Source organism: Amblyraja radiata, chromosome 5 (assembly GCF_010909765.2).
Source record: "Amblyraja radiata isolate CabotCenter1 chromosome 5, sAmbRad1.1.pri, whole genome shotgun sequence".
NCBI classification, from domain to species: Eukaryota; Metazoa; Chordata; class Chondrichthyes; order Rajiformes; family Rajidae; genus Amblyraja; species Amblyraja radiata.
This window is the reverse complement of record NC_045960.1, coordinates 63,939,473-63,959,738: the sequence shown is the minus strand read 5'-3', so window position 1 is coordinate 63,959,738 and position 20,266 is coordinate 63,939,473. Positions and strand designations below refer to the sequence as shown.

General features: G+C 41.8%; 1 protein-coding gene across 3 annotated transcripts in view; it reads left to right on the top strand.

The window, feature by feature from the left end:
• The window catches only part of LOC116973393 (uridine-cytidine kinase-like 1), a 101,584-nt gene that overhangs the window by 44,225 nt on the left and 37,093 nt on the right, over positions 1-20,266 (top strand). For all 3 annotated transcript variants that reach the window (XM_033021401.1, XM_033021399.1, XM_033021400.1), the window contains exons 9-10: positions 15,262-15,360; positions 18,730-18,823. In XM_033021401.1, coding sequence (XP_032877292.1) covers positions 15,262-15,360; positions 18,730-18,823 — 193 coding nt within the window. The remainder of the gene's footprint in view (positions 1-15,261; positions 15,361-18,729; positions 18,824-20,266) is intronic.

Here is a 20,266-nt window from a genome sequence, read left to right as displayed (position 1 = left end):
CTTGTTCATTCCTGCTCCCCAAAGATCCTACCATTTATGTTATATATCCTAGTGTTATTAGTAATCCCAAAATGAATCACCTCACATTTGTCTTGATTAACCTCTAACCTTTATCAGCTCATTTCACCAACACATTGATATCACTCTATAGCTTAAGATTACACCTACATCTGTCGACTTTGATAATCTTTGTATCACCTGCGAACTTACTGATCATGCCTCCTACATCCACATCCAAATCATTTGCATATGTTATAAATTGCAATTGGCTAAACTGCCCTAGATCCCGTGGATCCTTTCATTTTGTACCAGTCCCCCATAAAGAACCTTGTCGGAGACCTTACTGAAATTAATGTAAACCACATCCATTATTTGTCCTCATCAATACTCTTCAAAGAAAAATCCAATCACATTGGTCAGACAGGATCTTCTTGGCTGTCCCCAATTTATTGTTCATTAATCCTGTCCCTCAGCATTTTCTCAAATATCTTCCTTATTACTGATGGTGGGCTCATAGGCCTGTAATTACCAGGCTTCCTTTTTGAAAAGTGCTTCCTGCTGCCCTTCTTGAAAAGTGGCTCCACATTTATTGGAGTTGCATAGTTGCGTATTTCCTTCGCTCCATAGATGCTGCTGCACCCGCTGAGTTTCTCCAGCACTTTTGTCTACCTTCGATTTTCCAGCATCTGCAGTTCCTTCTTAAACGCTCCACATTTACTATCCTCCAGCGAACAGGAACCTCTCTTGTGGTCAGCAAGGATATAAACAAAATCAGTAAAATCTCTTTCCATGTCTCCCACAGTAGCCTGGGATAGATCCCATCTGGTCAATGTACAATTGAGTATATTTGTAAAATTATTGAGGGGTTTTAGTATTTGAAGATTGCATGAAGCATCCTTGCTTGCACCAGTTACTCTGCATGCTTATTAATGGAGTCTACTTTGATGTATAATTGAATGACCAGATGTGGGTGATGTTCAATGCTGAATGCTTGATGCATTGGTGCATTCCGGGATAGAGTTGTGCAATAAACATCATAGACTGGAGAGGTAGCTGACAGATCAGTATGTTGAAAAGTCTGGAGAGGTTGAAGAGGACGAAGAGAAATTGTGAGTTTGTCTCGCTGTACTTGGGCTGAGAAGTCAATAAACAGTGTTATTTTGGATGGAGTTTTAGGACTGAGCTAGAATCATACCCAAGGGTTTCTACAAGGACTTTGCAGTGGGGAAAAAAGAGAATATTACAGTACAATAGTAGGTGAAGACGATGGACTGCTTGGTAGATGGGTTCATATTAATTAGGCAATGAAAACTATTGAAAAATAATGAGCTTTGGGAAATAATGAGTGGCTTGGTTGGAGCATTGACAACAGTGAGATAGTGCATTTCCCACTTGTTGGTTGTATTTGAATTGTTATGTTTTGGCTAGCTTCCTTTTACTGGGCTACTGTTTATTGGAGCCCACCTTTTGAGGTGTGCCCTCCTACAGTTCTAGCCTCAAAACTAATACTTCAAAGTTACTGGCTCTTGGCTTCAAAAGTTAAATCCTGATGAGGCCTACTATTAACTGTGTTATAGACAATAAACAATAGGTGCAGGAGTAGGCCATTCGGCCCTTCAAGCCAGCACCGCCATTCAGTGCGATCATGGCTGATCATCCCCAATCAGTATCCCGATCCAGCCTTCTCCCCATATCCCCTGACTCCACTATCTTCAAGAGCCCTATCGAGCTCTCTCTTGAAAGTACCAAGAGAACCGGCCTCCACCGCCCTCTGAGGCAGAGAATTCCACACTCACAACTCTCTGTGTGAAAAAGTGTTTCCTCATCTCCATTCTAAATGGCTTACCCCTTATTCTTAAACTGAGGCCCCTGGTTCTGGACTCCCCAAACATCAGGAACATGTTTCCTGCCTCTAGCGTGTCCAAACCCTTAATAATCTTATATGTTTCAATAAGTTATCCTCTCATCCTTCTAAATTCCAGAGTATACAAGCCCAGTCGCTCCATTCTCTCAGCATATGAAAGTCCCGCCATACTTTCCATACAATTAACTTTGTGAACCTAAGCTGCACTCCCTCAATAGCAAGCTCGCCAGTTTAAGTATTTGACACCAACTACCAGTTAAATATGGAGTATTGATATATTATTTTCGTATAAAGAAAAATAAATCTGATTGAAACGTATGCACAGTGTTCAAACTGTTTTGATATTGATTAGAACTATTGGTCCTGGCATAGAGTCCCAAAGCTTGTGATTAACGTCAAAGCTAACCTTGCTGCCGACCTCGAAAGCTGATGCTGGAAGCCTTTCTTGCAGTGAATAAACTTGTCACAGTTGCAGCTGTAATATGGGCTTTTTTTTAAAGTTTTGTTATTTTTTAATTCTTATTTTGAAATACTGATGTAAAAGAGAAGACATTAAACTGTTTTAGGAATCGATTATTTTGATTAAATCAATTTACTAATCGATGATTGATATTATTATTTTGGTAAACAACAATTATGGGTTATCATGCCATTGAAATGTTCAATTTGAGCTTTTATTATCTAATGCATGCAATTTTAAGAACATTTTATAGCAACATTAGTTCATAAAATATTGACGTTCGATTTAGGCGGTATACCTTGATTATTTTAGAGACAGCATTATTGGTGATGGCCTAATGAAGTATTGACTACTGTTTAACTACACTTGGGCAAAAGTCCCAGAGTTTTTGTTTCATGGAATAATGACAGTCAAACAAGGTTTGCTGTTATGGATTGAGTGGTATTAAAAAGTAGTCATCAAGGTCAATGGATCATTAATTCAAATAATTATCTAAAGGTTTGTTTTTAAACCAAAAGACAATATGTTCCAAAATTTTACATAAGCATATGGCATTTATTATTCGCTTTTTTTTTCATCCATGCATAATGAAAATTTGTATGTGTGTTTTATGTTTGCAGCATGCCCTTAACTCAAACTAATTAACAATAGTTCTCTTATCTTTTCCTCTTCTCCCCCCCACTCCCACCACCACTTTGAATGTACATAAGAATCTACATGCAAGGCAACAGTAGGACAGATTGTAATTATGTAGCACCTTTAGTGAAATGGTTTCAAATACCTAAGAGGGGAAAACGAAGCCAAAGATATTAAGGATGACCAGAAGCGTGATCATAATCATCTTTCTCCAGGATGTTTGTTTAAGGAATGTGAAATTAGGTGATGATGCGAGGATTTGCAATACATCTTTAATGGCCCCTGAATTGAGGAGATCTTTAGAGAGATACAGACAAGACCATGAGAATTAAACACAATAAGTGCTACAGCAGTCAGACTATGAAGGGAATGGATAGGCGATGTTTTGGAACATCGTCAGACAATTCCCTCCAGAGATGCTGCCTGACCTGTTGAGTTACTTCAGCACTTGTGTTTTACTCAAGATTGCAGCATCTGCAGTTCTTTATGTTTCTAAAGATGAGAGTTTCTTCACTAAGAGTATTAGTGAGCCAGGTGAATTTTTTAGGGCAAATTTGCAGGTACACTTTGTACTGATTCTAGATTTTGTATTCTAGATTTATTTAAATATTTAATAAACTTAAATTCTTCAGCTGCCTTTTGGGGATTCAAACTTCATGGTGGAGTGAAAGCCTCTATCTCACATTAAATATGAAGATGAATGTAGGTACAGTTTAGGGAAGTCATTGCAGAAGCCCCAACTGAAAGAAGAAAGGGGAGATGCATGAGGCAGAAGTAAAAGGAACCTACAATTTAAGGAGATGTGTTGGTACCCTCGGAGAAAGTTCGATATTGAGGTAGCTCAGTCAATGCTCTTTTTATTTGAGGTAAGGAAGATTTAAGATTCATTGCAGAACAACAACAGGGCTGTTGATGTAGTATTGGGATTGTTAATCCTCTCATTCTTCTAAATTGTCTTTGAGTTTCCCTGAACACAGTTGCCAGTAGCTTAAAAAAACATTGGGGGGCATTACATTTTCCAATACTGCAGCATCTGTCTTCTCCCTCCCTTCACTGCCACTCTCAGTTCAGTATTCTTGAGCAGTTGGAAAATGTAGAGTATTTTTCCATCATCCCCACAGCGCCCTCCATAATGAGTTTCTTCCACTTAGGTGTGACGTGAGATGTGTCTGCCTAGTTTCCATCAAAATGTGGTAGAGAGAATAAAAGGGGGGATAGGGAGAAGGCATTATACTTAATGCTGTGAGGCTAGACACGAGAAACAAGAATGGGTGGAGGAGACTCTGTCACTCATGAGCTAGAATGTGATATTTAGCATTGAGAAAGGAAGCCTGTGGTGAGACATGCAACATTTCCTTTTGGATTTCATTTTGCCAAGTATCATTTATTGAAAATAAAGAAAAGCACAACATTAGCTAAACCTGAGATCCCAAAATTCAAAGCTTTTTATACCTACATTAAAAACAAGAGGATAACCAGGGAGAAGGTAGGACCGCTCATTAATAAATGATGGAATTTGTGCTTGGCATCTGGGGATATAGGTGAGATACTAAACAAATAACTTGCATCTGTTTTCACCAAGGAAAACGACATGAAGGACAATGAGATCAGTGTGGAGAATACTAATAAGCAAGGGCATTTTAAGATTAAGGAGGAGGTGCTGTGGCTGCAGAAGAGCATTAGGGTGGATAAATCCCCAGGACCTGATCGGATCTATACCAGGTTATTGAGAGAGACAAGTGAGGAGATTGAGGAAGCATTGACGAAGATCTTTGTGTCTTCGCTAGTCACAAGTGAGGTATCAGAGGACTGGGGGGTTGCTAATGTTCTTCCTTCATTAAAGAAGGGAAGTAGTGACAATCAAGGTAATTATAGGACGGCGAGCCTCAACATGAGTGGTAGGGAAACTATTGAGTCAAGAAAATAGGATTTACTTCCATTTGGAAGAGGTTGGGTTAATTAGGGATAGTCAGTGTGGCTTTGTACATGGCAGGTCACTTCTTACTAACTTGATTGAGCTTTTTGAGGAGATGACAAAGGTGATTGATGAGGGTGGGGCGGTGGATGTTGTCTACATGGATTTTAATAGAGCATTTAATAAAGTCTCCCATGGTAGGCTAATCCAGAATATTAAAAAGGACGGGATTAACTGTGACTTGGTTGTATGGAGGGTTGTGGTGGAAGGACAATACTCGCACTGGTGGTCTGTGACCAGTGGAGTTCTGCAAAGATCTGTGCTGAGACCTCTGCTGTTTGTGATATATATAGCATTGATATACAAAGGGATCTTGGGGTCCAACTGCATAACTTCCTGAAAGTGCCAATGCAAGCAGATAAAGTGGCAAAGAAGGCATATGCTATGCTTGCTTTCAGAGTCGGGGCATTCAATATATGAGCCAGGACATCATGATGCAGCTTTATCGGACTTTGGTTAGGTTGCATTTGGAGCATTGTGTGCAGTTGTGTTCGTCCGATTACAGGAAGGTTGAGGAGGCTGTATAAAGGCTGCAAAGGAGGTTCACCAGAATGATGTCTCCTTGCTGTCTCCTCCCCTTCCTTAACCCTCTAGCTGTCTCCTCCCACCCTCCCATCCGCCCGCCCTCGGGCTCCTCCTCCTCCTCCTCCCCTTTTCCTTCTTTCTCCCACCCCCCATCAGTCTGAAGAAGGGTTTCGGCCCGAAACGTCGCCTATTTCCTTCGCTCCATAGATGCTGCTGCACCCGCTGAGTTTCCCCAGCAATTTTGTTTACCTTCACCAGAATGATGCCTAGATTATGGGTATTAGCTGCAGGAAGCGGTTGCATAGACTTCGTTTTTTTTTCTCTGGAACGCTGCAGGATGCGAGGAGACCTTCTTCTTGTTACGTATGGCGTGCACAGCCTAAAGTTGTAGGACAACTTGTTCTATTTCGTCTTATTTGACTGTGCACGCCGGGTTGATTGCATTCGTCAAAACAGGATGCACCATGTGAAAGTTGCAATCTCCCACCTGAGACCTGATAGAAGTATATAAAATGATGAGGGGCATAGGTAAATAAGCAGTCTGAACCTTTTTCCCATGATGGAAAAGTCAATACAAGAGGGCATAGGTTTAAGGTGAGAGGGGGTAAATGTAAAGGAGATGTGCAGGGTAAGTCTTTTACTCAAGGGTAGGTGCTTGGAACGCAATGGTGGGGGTGGTGGTTGAGACAGATACGAAAGTGGCATTTAAGAGACTTTTGGATAAACATGAGGATCTTCAGGTAATTGTGGGATATGGATTATATACAGGTAGATAGATGGTCTTGGCAACGTGTTTGACAGAGGCATTGTGGACTGAATGGCCTGTTCTTGTGCTGTGCAATTCTGTGTCCTATGAAACACAATAGTAGTTTATTTTCTAATGATTAAGTGGCTTGTTGATTCTCATGTTCAAAAGAAAATGTTCATAGTATTTTACAATGACCATAAACATATTAGAAATCAAAAGATAAATTATCTGTTAGGAACATTTCTAAAATTATGGGATTGCCACGAGATCTGGGTGTATAGTGCCCTCTGCTGGCTGCTACAAAAAAAACCTGTTTGCTGTCATGAAAATGTAACCTAATTTTTTTACGGATAAGGTTTGATTAAATGTATCTAGCTGCTGCACTTTAAGCTTTTAGCTTTATATTTTCCCATCCAGTTCCCAAAAGACATTAAAACCCTCTGCAGAAATGTAGTTCCACACGCTCTGTTACATTTTTGTTTCTTTGTCCCAGATGTCCATAATTTGTGTAGTGAAAATCTGCTCAAGTGTAAAATTAAAATCTGCTCTGGCCGTGGCCAATATGAGCATAACGACTTTTTAAATCCAGATTAGACTATTGCAACAAATCTAATGGTCATAAACGCACTAATGGCCAGAATTTAATTCCTGGTCTCAGTACATACCCACTCCACCCAGCATGGCAGTGCCCCAGTGACTTATTGAACCCCAGTGACAGCTCCTTAAATTGTTCTGACCATGCAAAAATAGGAGCATATAAATTGAGAGAAGCAGTCAAACTTCCTCTGCCATTTAATATCACGGCTAAGCTGCTTAAACTTCTTGTCCACATTCCCATCCACCGTGGTAATCGTTCCCTTTTCTTCCTTTTCAACCCATTATGCATGACTGCTTTAAAAATATTCAAAAACTCTGCTTTTACCACCCTTTGAGGTGAAAGAGTTCCATAAACTCACCATGACTGTTTGAGATAAGATACATTGCCTTATCTCTATTTTAAATACATGAGCCATATTTTTAATCACAGACTTTTATGTTTCGACTCTTCAAGCCAGCACCGCCATTCAATGTGACCATGGCTGATCATCCCCAATCAGTACCCCGTTCCTGCCTTCTCCCCATATCCCCTGACTCCGCTATTTTTAAGAGTTATCTAGTTCTCACTTGAAAGCATCCAGAGAACCTGCCTCCACCGCCCTCTGAGGCAGAGAATTTCACAGACTCACCACTCTCTGTGAGAAAAAGTGTTTCCTCGTCTCCGTTCTAAATGGCTTACTCCTTATTCTTAAACTGTGGCTCCTGGTTCTGGACTCCCCCAACATCGGGAACATGTTTCCTGTCTGTAGCGTGTCAAAATCCTTAACAATCTTATAAGTTTCAATGAGATGCCCTCTCATCCTTCTAAACTCCAGAGTGTACAAGCCCAGCTGCTCCATTCTCTCAGCATATGACAGTCCAGCCATCCAGGGAATTAAACTTGTAAACCTACGCAGCACTCCCTCAATAGCAAGGATGTCCTTCCTCAAATTAGGGGACCAAAACTGCACATAATACTCCAGGTGTGGTCTCACTAGGGCTCTGTACAACTGCAGAAGGACCTCTTTGCTCCTATATTTGATTCCTCTTGTTATAAAGGCCAACATGCCTTCACTTTCTTCACTGCCTGCTGTACCTGCATGCTTACTTTCATAGACTGATGTACAAGGACCCCCAGATCCCGTTGTACTTCCACTTTTCCCAACTTGATGCCATTAAGATAGTAATCTGCCTTCCTGTTTTTGCTACCAAAGTGGATAACCTCACATTTATCCGCGTTAAACTGCATTTGCGATGCATCTGCCCACTCACCCAACCTGTGCAAGTCACCCTGCATCCTCATAGTATCCTCACAATTCACACTGCCACCTTGCTTTGTGTTATCTGCAAATTTGCTAATGTTACTCTTCATCCCTTCATCTAATTCATTAATGTATATTGTAAATAGTTACGGTCCCAGCACCGAGCCTTGTGGTATCCCACTTGTCACTGCCTGCCATTCTGAAAGGGACCCATTAATCCCTACTCTTTGTTTCCTGTCTGCCAACCAACTTTCTATCCATATCAGAACCTTACCCCCAATACCATGTGCTCTAATTTTGCCCACTAATCTCCTATGTGGGACCTTATCAAAGGCTTTCTGAAAGTCCAGGTACACTACATCCACTGGCTCTCCCTTGTCTATTTTACTAATTATATCCTCAAAAAATTCCGGAAGATTAATCAAGCTAGGTTTCCCCTTCGTAAATCCATGCTGACTCTGACCGATCCTGTTACTGCTATCCAAATGTGCCGCTATTTCATTTTATATAATTGACTCCAGCATCTTCCCCTCCACTGATGTGAGGCTAACTGGTCTGTACTTCCAGGGCTCTCACTTAACTTTTTTTCTCTGTTTCTCTGTTCCTAGCCGGGGAACTTAGGCAGCTTTTTAGGTTGCCAAATGACAGTTTAGGTGGTCATATGATGGCTTGCATGACGCGTGCGATAATGTGCTCAGACGAAGTGCGTAGTTACCAGTCGGAATTATGCTCAATGAAGCATTCACATATTATTTCTGCTTCAAATAAAGTCGCAAACTAAACATATTCACCAATCAAGACATGATATATACCACAATGACATGCAGCAAAATTATAATACAGTATCTCAACTCTTTTTACACGTTGCAATGAATGCAATTTCTATTATTTCTTTCCACTTCCAAACAAAAATGTGGTTGGATTATTCAGTTTATGATCAACTTCGGTGAGACCAAGCGCAGGCTTGGCGATCGCTTTGCACAACAGTTCTCAGTTCTCCTGGTGGCTCAGCACTTCAACTCCCCCTCCCATTTCGAATCCGACTTTTCTGTCCTGGGCCTCCTCCATGGCCAGAGTGAGGCCCACCGTAAATTGGAGGAGCAGCACCTCATATTTCGCTTGGGCAGTTTACACCCCAGCGGTATGAACATTGACTTGTCCAATTTCAGGTAGTCCCTGCTTTCTCCTCCCCTTCCCAGCTCTCCCTCAGCCCACTGTCTCCACCTCGACCTTTCTTCTTCCCCACCCTCATATCAGTCTGAAGAAGGGTCTCGACCGAAACGTCGCCTATATCCTTTGCTCCATAGATGCTGCCTCACCCGCTAAGTTTCGCCAGCATTTTTGTCTACCCATTCACACAAGTTTTGTTATCCCACTTTCCTCATCCACTCCCTACACATTAGGGACAGTTTTGCAGATACAAGTTAACCTACAAAGCCAATGCGTCTTTGGGATGTGGGAGGAAACCCACATGCTTGCAGGGAGAATGTGCAAATTCAACACAGACAGTGCCCGAGGACAGGATCGAACACAGATCTCTGGCGTGTGAGGCAACAAGTCCACCAGCTGTGCCACTATATTTTGTTTTCCAAAACACAAAAAATTATACATTGATAACTTTGGTTACTAAAAAAAAGAAGCTATCCATTTTCAGTCTTAAATCTCTAAGTGACCCTATGTCCCCCTTTACAGTTACTGTATGTTTTAATTCAGTTCAAAACTATGCGGCAGTACATTGGTCATAAAGTTGCTCCCTAAAAGTGCCAGAGACCCGAATTGATCCTGAATATGGATGCTGTCTGTATGGAGTTTGCTCCTTTTCCCTTTGATCCCTATGGGTTTTCTCCAGGTCCTCTTGTTTCCTTCCACATTCCAAAGGGGTGCAGGAACTTTTTTCAGACCCAACCCAAAACTTAATATTTTCCTTTTGTCCAGAGATTCTGTCTGACCTGTTGAGTTACTCCAGCTTTTTGTGTCTATCTTCAGATTTAAACCAGCATCTGCAATTTCTTCCTACACACACAATACTGTACAATAGAACTGTATTAATCTAAACTAAAAACACTAAAACCAGAGGTAGTCTAAAAAGGTGCCTCTACCCAAAACATCACCCAATTTCTTCTATCCAGAGATGCTGGCTGCTCCATGGAGTTCCCCCTTACAATTAAAGCATGGAATAGTCTTCACCCTACCATAGTTACCCAACCAGACGCAACTAAATTTAAGGTAGCTCTTTTTTCCCCAAGAACCCTTTTTTGCTTAAGTACAAGTCAAGAGTCAAGAGAATTTTATTGTCATGTGTCCCAGATAGGACAATGAAATTCTTGCTTGCTGCAGCACAACAGAATATGTGAACATGATACAGAACAGGAGATAAAAGTTCAGTGTGTCTATGTATCATAGACCATATATATACACAATAAATAAACAGATAAAGTGCAATAGGCTGTTATTGTTCGGAGTTTGGAGTTTGGTGGTGGACCCTTCACCACCTCCAGTTTAAATTCCATTTGGAATATTTTTGGAGTAACTCTTGCTTCCTGATGCAAGAGTTACTCCAGGGAGTTACTCCAGCTCCATGAAGTGATTCTGCGTTGGGTTTCAGCGGTCGCGGCGAGGCGGCGGCCAGACAGCAATGGCGGCCAGATCTCCTACAATGCAAAGGGAGGGAAAAAGTGCCCGGCACCGACCAGTTGCCGTGGCTGTGCGCATGTGCAGGCCGTGGCAGTGCGCATGTGCAAGGCGGTCGGCCGTGCCGGCGGATGAGGAGCAGCTGGAGAACGGAGACCCAAGACCCGGCCAAAGATCATAGAGCGGAGCCCGGCGACCCGGACACGGATGGTGGGCGGAGATGGAGAGCGACAGAGAGAGATAGAGAGGGGGGTCCGCTCAGAGTTGAACGGCAGGTATCCCGGGTGCTTGCTAAGCCTGGCAAAATAACGCCTTTTAGGTTGCCCGGCAGGACTTTAGATGGCCATTGGCACCCGGGCAACTGTTAATTTCGAGCCCTGAATTCCCTGTTTTCTCTCTCCCTTCTTTCTTAAAAAGTAGGGTAACATTAGCTACCCTCCAATCCACAGGAACTGATCCTGAATCTATAGAACATTGGAAAATGATCACCAATGCGTCCACGATTTCTAGAGCCACTTCCTTAAGTACCACTTTGATGCAGACCATCAAGCCCTGGAGATTTATCAGCCTTCAGTCTCACCAGTCTACCTAACACCATTTCCTGCCTAATGTGAATTTCCTTCACTTCCTCTATCACCTTAGGTCCTCTGGACACTAGTACATTTGGGAGATTGTTTGTGTCTTCCTTAGTGAAGACAGATCCAACGTACCTGTTCAACATGTCTGCCATTTCCTTGTTCCCCATAATAAAGTCACCTGTTTCTGTCTTCAAGGGACCCACATTTGTCTTAATTATTTTTTTCCTCTTCACATACCTAAAGCTTTTACTATCCTCCTTTATATTCTTGCCTAGCTTACCTTCGTACCTCATCATTTCTCCCCGTATTGCCTTTTTATTTATCTTCTGTTGCTCATTGCTGTGTTATACTTCTCTTTTATTTTTATACTGTCAGCCTCTTCTTCTCTTAGAATCTTTCTTCCTCTTTGCAATGAACTAATCCTGCACCTTCTATATTATTCCCAGAAATACCTTCAATTTTTGTTCCACTGTCATCCCTGCTAGGGTCTCTTTCCAGTCAACTTTGGCAAGCTACTCCCTCGTGCCACCATAGTCCTCTTTGCTCAACTACAATACTGACACTTCTGATTTTCCCTTCTCCCTCTTAAATTGTAGATTAAAACTTATCATATTATGGTCACTTCCTCCTAATGGCTTCTTTACCTTGAGTCCCCTTAACAAATCTGGTTCATTACACAACACTAAATTCAGAATTGCCTTCTCCCTGGTAGGCTCCAGCTCAAGCTGCTCTAAGAATCCATCTCGAAGGCACTCCACAAACTCCCTTTCTTGGGGTCCAGTACCAACCTGATTTCCCCAGTCTACCTGCATGTTGAAATCTCCCATAACCACCATAGCATTACCTTTGCGACATGCCAATTTTAACTCTTGATTCAACTTGCACCCTGTATCCAGGCTACTGTTTGTGGGCCCATTGGGGTATTTTTACCCTTACAATTCCTCAGTTCTATCCATACTGACTACATCTCCTGATTCTATGTCACCCCTCACAAGGGACTGAATTTCATTCCTCACCTACAGAGCTACCCCTGCCCATCTGTCTGTCATTTTGATAGGAAGTATAACCCTGAATATTCAGTTCCCAGCCTTGGCCCTTTTGCAGCCATGTCTGTAATTCCCACAACATCATACTTGCCAATTTCTAACTGAGCCGCGAGCTCATCCACTTTATACTTTGTGCATTCATATACAACACTTTAACTTTGGTATTCACCTCGTCTCTCACACCAGTCACTATTGGCCCTGACCTTACTCTCTTATCCCCTCTCGAACTTTCCTTCCCATTAATTTGGGAGTCTTTTGTAACTTTTCCTGTACTCACTTCCTCTTTAACACCATCTTTATACTCCCAATTTGTCAACCCCTCCCCCCGCTATTTAGTTTGAGCCCACACGTGTAGCACTAGCAAACCTGCCTGCCAGAAAGTTGACCCCCTTCCAGTTAAGGTGTAACCCGTCCTTTTTGTACAGGTCACCCCTACCCCAGAAGAGATCCCCGTGGTTATAAATCTAAATCCTTGTTCCCTGCACCAGCCCCCCAGCCACACATTCAGATCCCCTATCTCCCTGTTCCTGCCCTCACCAGCACGAGGTGCAGGAAGCAATCCAGAGATAACCACCCTAGAAGTCCTGCTTTTCAGTCTTCTTCCTAACTGTCTAAACTCATGTTTAGAGTTTCTTCCTCCTTCCTTTTCTTCCCAACGTCGTTTGTGACCACGTGCACCACTACTTCCGGCTGTTCACCTCTCTCGAGGATGTTCTGAAGTCGGTCCGTGACATTGAACCCTGGTACCAGGGAGGCAACAGACCATCCTCGGGTCTCGCCTGCCACCACAGAATCTCCTGTCCGCACCTCGGACAATTTGCTTCTCTCTATTTGCTTCAGTATCTATCTTGATCTGTTTTCGTACGTTTGACTTCTTGTTTGACAAAATAAGGGCGTGCTGCTCCTCTAAAAGATCACCCCTCTGCCTCCTGCGCACCTAGGACGTACCTCTCCCTATAGTTCAGGCCCTCAAGTCCTGGTAACATCCATGTAAATCTTTTCTGAACTCATTCCAGCTTAACAACATCCTTCCTAGAGCAGGTGACCAAAGCTGAACACGTTACTTGAAATGTGGCCTCACTGACATCTTATACAACTGTAACATAACATCCCAACTTCTATTACTCCAGAGTAACTCCAGTTACTCCCGCATTTTGTGTCTACCTTCGATTTAAATCAGCATCTGCAGTTCTTTCCTGCACATCCCAACTTCTATACTCATTACCCTGACTGATGAAGCCCAATGTACCTGTGCTCTTAGATCCATCTGCTCTACCAAACTTCCCGGCGCCCAACAATTCACTTTGAAAGTCCTGTACAGGTTTGACTTCACAATATGCAACACTGTGCACTTACCTGCATTAAGCTCCATTGACCATTCCTCAGCCCAATTGCCCAACTGGTGATGATCCTGCTATCTACGATACCCACCATTTTAATGTCATGTGCAAACTAACTAATCATGCCTTCTACATTCTCATCCAAATCATTGATATAACCCACAAAACAGTAATGGGTCCAGCACTGATTCCTGAGGCACACCGCTAGTCACAGCCCCCAGTCTGAAAAACAACCTGCCACCATCACCCACTCTCTTCCCTGAAGCCATTTTTATTTTCAGTCGATTAGCTCTCCCCAGATCCCATGAGATCTAACCTTCCAGATCAGCCTACCATGTGGAATCTTCTCAAATGCCTTGCAGAAGTCCAGACAGACAACGTCTACGTCTTTGCCCTCATCAACCTTTTTGGTTACATTAAAAAAAGGTCAGATTTGCAAGGTACGATCTCCCACGTACAAAACCATGCTGACTATCCCTAATCATCTCCCGTGTATCCAAATGCATATATATCTTATTCCTCAGAAACATCTCCAGTGGGTTACCTACCACTTATATTAGGCTCACTGATCTATGGTTCCCAGCCCTTCTTCAATAGAGGCATAACATTAGTCACCCTCCAGTCTTCCGGCACTTCAACCATGTCTAATGATGATTCATATATCGCAACGTACTTTCCAACGTACCATTCCCTTCATTCAATACGATACGATTCGATAAAACTTTTGACAGTCACAGCACACAACAAGGTACACGAAAATTAAAATTAAAAGTGAAAACAAAAAGAATAACACAACTGTGTTGGCTGGCTGCCGTGTGCACAGCACCTTCCCCCGAACAAACAAACAAACAAACACAGACTTAGCCCCTGGGCAGAGGATTCTAAACTAGAGCCCCCCTCCCCCACGCCGGGTCCTCCTTTGTTCTCCCACCGTCCTTCACGGCGCCCCCCCCCCCCCCCCACTCCGGGTCCTCATTGTTCTTCAAGATGATCCCCTCACCCATTCAAGTCTCTTTCATCAATTTATGAGGGCCTAACACCAATCCCTGTGGAACACCATTGATTGCATCTTTGCCAGTCTAAAAAAGACACATTAATGCCTACACTCAGTTTCCAACTAACTGTCGTATGTTCAGTTCATGCTATTTTATTTTCTATCAAGTAACCATGAACTTTAAGTGACTCATGGCAGTATTTGAAATTAAAAGCTGAAAACTTACAATGATATTTTATGGATATATGCTTTTTAAATATATTCATTGAAGGGAAATGGGCTTCGCAGTCAAAAGACTTCCAGCATTTAATAGTCCATTTTTTGTTGCCCTTGAGAAGGTGCTGGTGAGTTGGCTTATTGAACTGACATAGTGCTCAAGTTATAGGTATACCCACAATGCTGTTAGGGGGAGAATTAATCGAAGGTCATGAGTTTGGAATGTCACCAAAATAAATCATCTCTCTCAGAGCTCTACAATATATTATCTGTAGGCTTCAAATGGGTGATTGATAATTGCTGTATTTTCTGACATATTGCCAACAGACAAAATACTTGATTTTTGTACTTGCTGGTAGATTCATTTGTAGGTGACAATTTTCACCTGGTGTAAACTGTACCCTCCACAGAGCAGCTCTTGCATCTGCCCACCAAGGTCAACCTCTGCCGGATAAACTAAGTGTCCTTGAAAGCACGCCACAAGTTAGAGGAATGCACACAATTATCAGGTAATTTTAGAATTGATCTAAAAGATTTATTTTTTAAATGTATAATTACGGGAGCAAAGCTATTGTATTGTGTCTTGCATACTGGAAATGGGTATATAATAAAGAAGTAAGTCTGGTGCATTATCACCATTGTCAAGACTGGGGAACAGTTACAACTATTTAAATGCATAAAAGATTTTAATTTAAATAAATGAAGTTAAATTAATGTCATATTTCCGGGCTCCGTTGTGTGAAACAAGTCGGCACAGTGGTAGAGTTGCTGCCTGACAGTGCCAAAGACCCAGGTTTGATCCAGACTACGGCATATTAACTTGAAATGATCCTTTAGTTTTTAGAGATACAACATGGAAACAGGCCCTTCAGCTCAGCAAGTCCATGCTGAACATCAATCACTCGTAAACACTAGTTCTATGCTATTCCACTTTCGCATCCACTCCCTACACATGAGGGGTGATTTTACAGAACACAATTAACCTCAAACCTACAAACTCGCATGTCTTTGAGATGCGGGAGGTAACTCACATGGTCACAGGGAGAACGTGCAAACTCCACATGATCAATACCTGAGGTCAGGATCAAACCCAGCACTGTGAAGCAACAGCTCTACCAGCTCGTGCCACTACCACCCACCTTAACAAGGATAGTCTGGTTAACAAGGAATAAAAACGTGAAGTACTTTTTAAATGGTGCTGATTTGTAGATGTTATTCAGTGATAGGCCTCACATTTTTCCATATTATGTTCCATCATGACTCTCCTCAACTACTCATTTAGCCTGTCTATATCTCCATGAATTCTCCTCACACCAGGTATTGTCACCCATTCTTGTGCCATTGGCTATTTCACAGTTGGCATCATCGGCCAAGTTGTAACTGTGGCCCAGCATTACTCCTTGGAGCACTTCGCTGGTCACTGCCTTCCAACCTAAAAATGTTTACTTTTGGTCTTCCTTTCCTGTCTCGCAACCAATTCACAGTCTACATCAGTATGTTATCCATGTTCCAATTTCCTATGATTTTGCATATAAATACATATAATTTATAAACTGTATTAGTCCACTCGGGCCTTTAACATCCTCTGAGAGGAAATAAATTTGTCTCATCACTGCCCTAGATGGGCTACCCTTTATTTTTAAATTTGAGCTCTAGTTCTAGTGTATCCTACGATCAGACATCTTTACCCCATTCATCTTTCCAAGACTATTCAGGATCATGTGTTTTAATCAAGTCAACGCTCTCTCTTCTAAACTTTAGTATATACAGTGGCTTGCAAAAGTATTCATACCGCCTTGAACTTTTCCACATTTTGTCACGTTACAACCGCAAACGTAAATGTATTTTATTGGGATTTTATGTGATAGACCAACACAAAGTGGCGCATAATTGTGAAGTGGAAGGAAAATGATACATGGTTTTCAAATTTTTTTACAAATAAAAAACTGAAAAGTGTGGCGTGCAAAAGTATTCATCCCCCTTTACTCTGATACCCCTAAATAAAATCCAGTGCAACCAATTGCCTTCAGAAGTCACCTAATTAGTAAATAGAGTCCACTTGTGTGTAATCTAATCTCAGTATAAATACAGCTGTTCTGTGAAGGCCTCAGAGGTTTGTTAGAGAACATTAGTGAACAAACAGCATCATGAAGCCCAAGGAACACACCAGACAGGTCAGGGATAAAGTTGTGGAGAAGTTTAAAGCAGGGTTAGGTTATAAAAAAATATCCCAAGCTTTGAACATCTCACGGAGCACTGTTCAATCCATCATCCGAAAATGGAAAGAGTATGGCACAACTGCAAACCTACCAAGACATGGCCGTCCACCTAAACTGACAGGCCGGGCAAGGAGAGCATTGATCAAAGAAGCAGCCAAGAGGCCCATGGTAACTCTGGAGGAGCTGCAGAGATCCACAGCTCAGGTGGGAGAATCTGTCCACAGGACAACTATTAGTCGTGCACTCCACAAATCGGGCCTTTATGGAAGAGTGGCAAGAAGAAAGCCATTGTTGAAAAAAAAGCCATAAGAACTCCCGTTTGCAGTTTGCCACAAGCCATGTGGGGGACACAGCAAACATGTGGAGGAAGGTGCTCTGGTCAGATGAGACCAAAATTGAAGTTTTTGGCCTAAATGCAAAACGCTATGTGTGGCGGAAAACTAACACTGCACACCACCCTGAACACACCATCCCCACTGTGAAACATGGTGGTGGCAGCATAATGCTGTGGGGATGCTTTTCTTCAGCAGGGACAGGGAAGCTGGTCAGAGTTGATGGGAAGATGGATGGAGCCAAATACAGGGCAATCTTGGAAGAAAACCTGTTAGAGTCTGCAAAAGACTTGAGACGGTTCACCTTCCTGCAGGACAACGACCCTAAACATACAGCCAGAGCTACAATGGAATGGTTTAGATCAAAGCATATTCATGTGTTAGAATGGCCCAGTCAAAGTCCAGACCTAAATCCAATTGAGAATCTCTGGCAACACTTGAAAATTGCTGTTCACAGACGCTCTCCATCCAATCTGACTGAGCTTGAGCTATTTTGCAAAGAAGAATGGGCAAAAATCTCAGTCTCTAGATGTGCAAAGCTGGTAGAGACATACCCCAAAAGACTTGCAGTTGTAATTGCAGCGAAAGGTGGTTCTACAAAGTATTGACTCAGGAGGGCTGAATACTTTTGCAAGCCACACTTTTCAGTTTTTTATTTGTAAAAAAATTTGAAAACCATGTACCATTTTCCTTCCACTTCACAATTATGCACCACTTTGTGTTGGCCTATCACATAAAATCCCAATAAAATACATTTACGTTTGTGGTTGTAACGTGACAAAATGTGGAAAGGTTCAAGGGGTATGAAAACTTTTGCAAGCCACTGTATCTTATACTCTTGTGTAGCATCCTATCAGAGGCCTTCTGGAAGCACAATTGAACCGCATCTACTGACTCCTGCTTATCTATTCTAGTTGGTATATCTCCCTTTCAAAAAAATCTGATGGATTTTTTAAACTTATTACTTTCCTAAATCTATGTTGTCCTATTAATATTTTAAAATGCTTTTGTTTTAGCGCTCCCTTAAGAATAGGTTCCAGCATTTCACTCATCAGATGTGTCAGGCTAATTTTCGTGTTGTTCCCATTATTCTTTCTCCTTGTGCTCATAATACTGAGGATACATTTGTTAACTTTCCATTAATGGCAGATGAGTTTCAAAGCAGTGGAATTTTGGAAGATAATTACCAGTGCTACTGTTTTTTTATAACCTTATAATGCAGTCATTAGGTTCTAGGGATTTATTGCTTTACAGTTACATTAATTCTCCTGTACAATTTTTAAACTAATCTTAATTTATTTCACATCCTTGTTCTCCTGTTACATAGAAATAAAGACACAAGTCGAGATGAGTTCATCTTCTATTCAAAAAGGTTAATGAGGTTGCTGATTGAGCATGCTCTTTCCTTTCTGCCGCTCAAGGTAAGTTTATTGAGTGTGCTTATCGGTGATAAAATAGGGAGTCTGATGTCCTATTTGACTTGATATGTAGTGTAATTTAATTTGTCGATGCTGCAAGTAAAGTTTAATAATTCTTGGAAGAGTCCAAACCATAGACTTTCATGAAGAAAATTAACATTATGAGGTGATTTGGTGGATATTTAAAAAAAGGAGATGGGAAAACCAACTGGGAGCATTGGGTTGTAGAAATTGTTTTGGCAAGAATCTTTGTTCATTTCAAAATAGATTGATGACCCAAAACTGAATTTTATTAAAATGCGATCCACAACTCCATTTTGGGTAAATTTGGCATAGGTCTCTGACAGTTGCTCAGAGGCACTACACTTATGGCGTGAGTCTAGAGTACGGGAGAAAGACTTAACAAGTGAAAGATGAAGAGCCATACCGAGCCATGCCTATGGAGACTGGCAAGGTGATGACACCAGGAATCTTCAAGAATGGTCATCGTGTTGCCTATAATCACAGATTGTTTTTCCCCCTTTTTGATACTGTTTTGGTAGTTATGTTTGGGATGATGGCAAGTGCATATTGGCATTTGAGAAAACATCGGCCTCTCTACTTGGTTGCCATTGGAAATTACTACTCTAGGAAATACTGCCAAAATGTGAGAATGGGCACCTATTGAGTGAATTTAGAAGTAATTTAATTTAGTTTAGAGATACAGCGCGGAAACAGGCCCTTTTGCCCACCAAGTCCGCACCGACCTGCGATCCCTCGCACTAACACTATCATACACACACTAGGGACAATTTTTTTTACAATTATCCCAAGTCAATTAACCTACAATCCTGTATGTCTTTGGAGTGTGGGAGGAAACCGAAGATCTCGGAGAAACCCCACCTGGTCACAGGGAGAACATACAAACTCTGAACAGACAGCATCCGGGTCTCTGGCGCTGTAAGGCAGCAACTCTACCACTGCCCCACCACCACCCAAATGTGCAGCTTCTACACATTGTACACAACAGCATTACTCCCTGTGTAGGAAATCACTGCAGATGCTGGTTTAAATCGAAGGCAGACACAAAATGCTGAACCTCTTGGAGTTTACAAAAAAATCAATTCAAGTCTCCTGCACAAGACCATTTCTTCTAGCTGTTGTTTTTCTCATTTTGAGGGATGTAGAACAAAGGGGCAAAAGTACTGGTTTGACTGTAGAATATTTGGGATGGAAGAACATTTCTGTGGGAGCATGTGTGGCTGTGAAATGCAATACCAAAGACAGCAAAGGTCATCTCAACATTTTAAGTATGTATTACAAAGCTAATTGAAGGCGAGGGGAAATAAAGAATATATAGAAACAGAGTAGGAATGTAATGTGGAGCTTCTGCTTATGTGAAGGACAAATAGCCAGGTGGAAATATTGCTTGATTTTGTGCTGTAATGTCACGTGTATTAATATTTA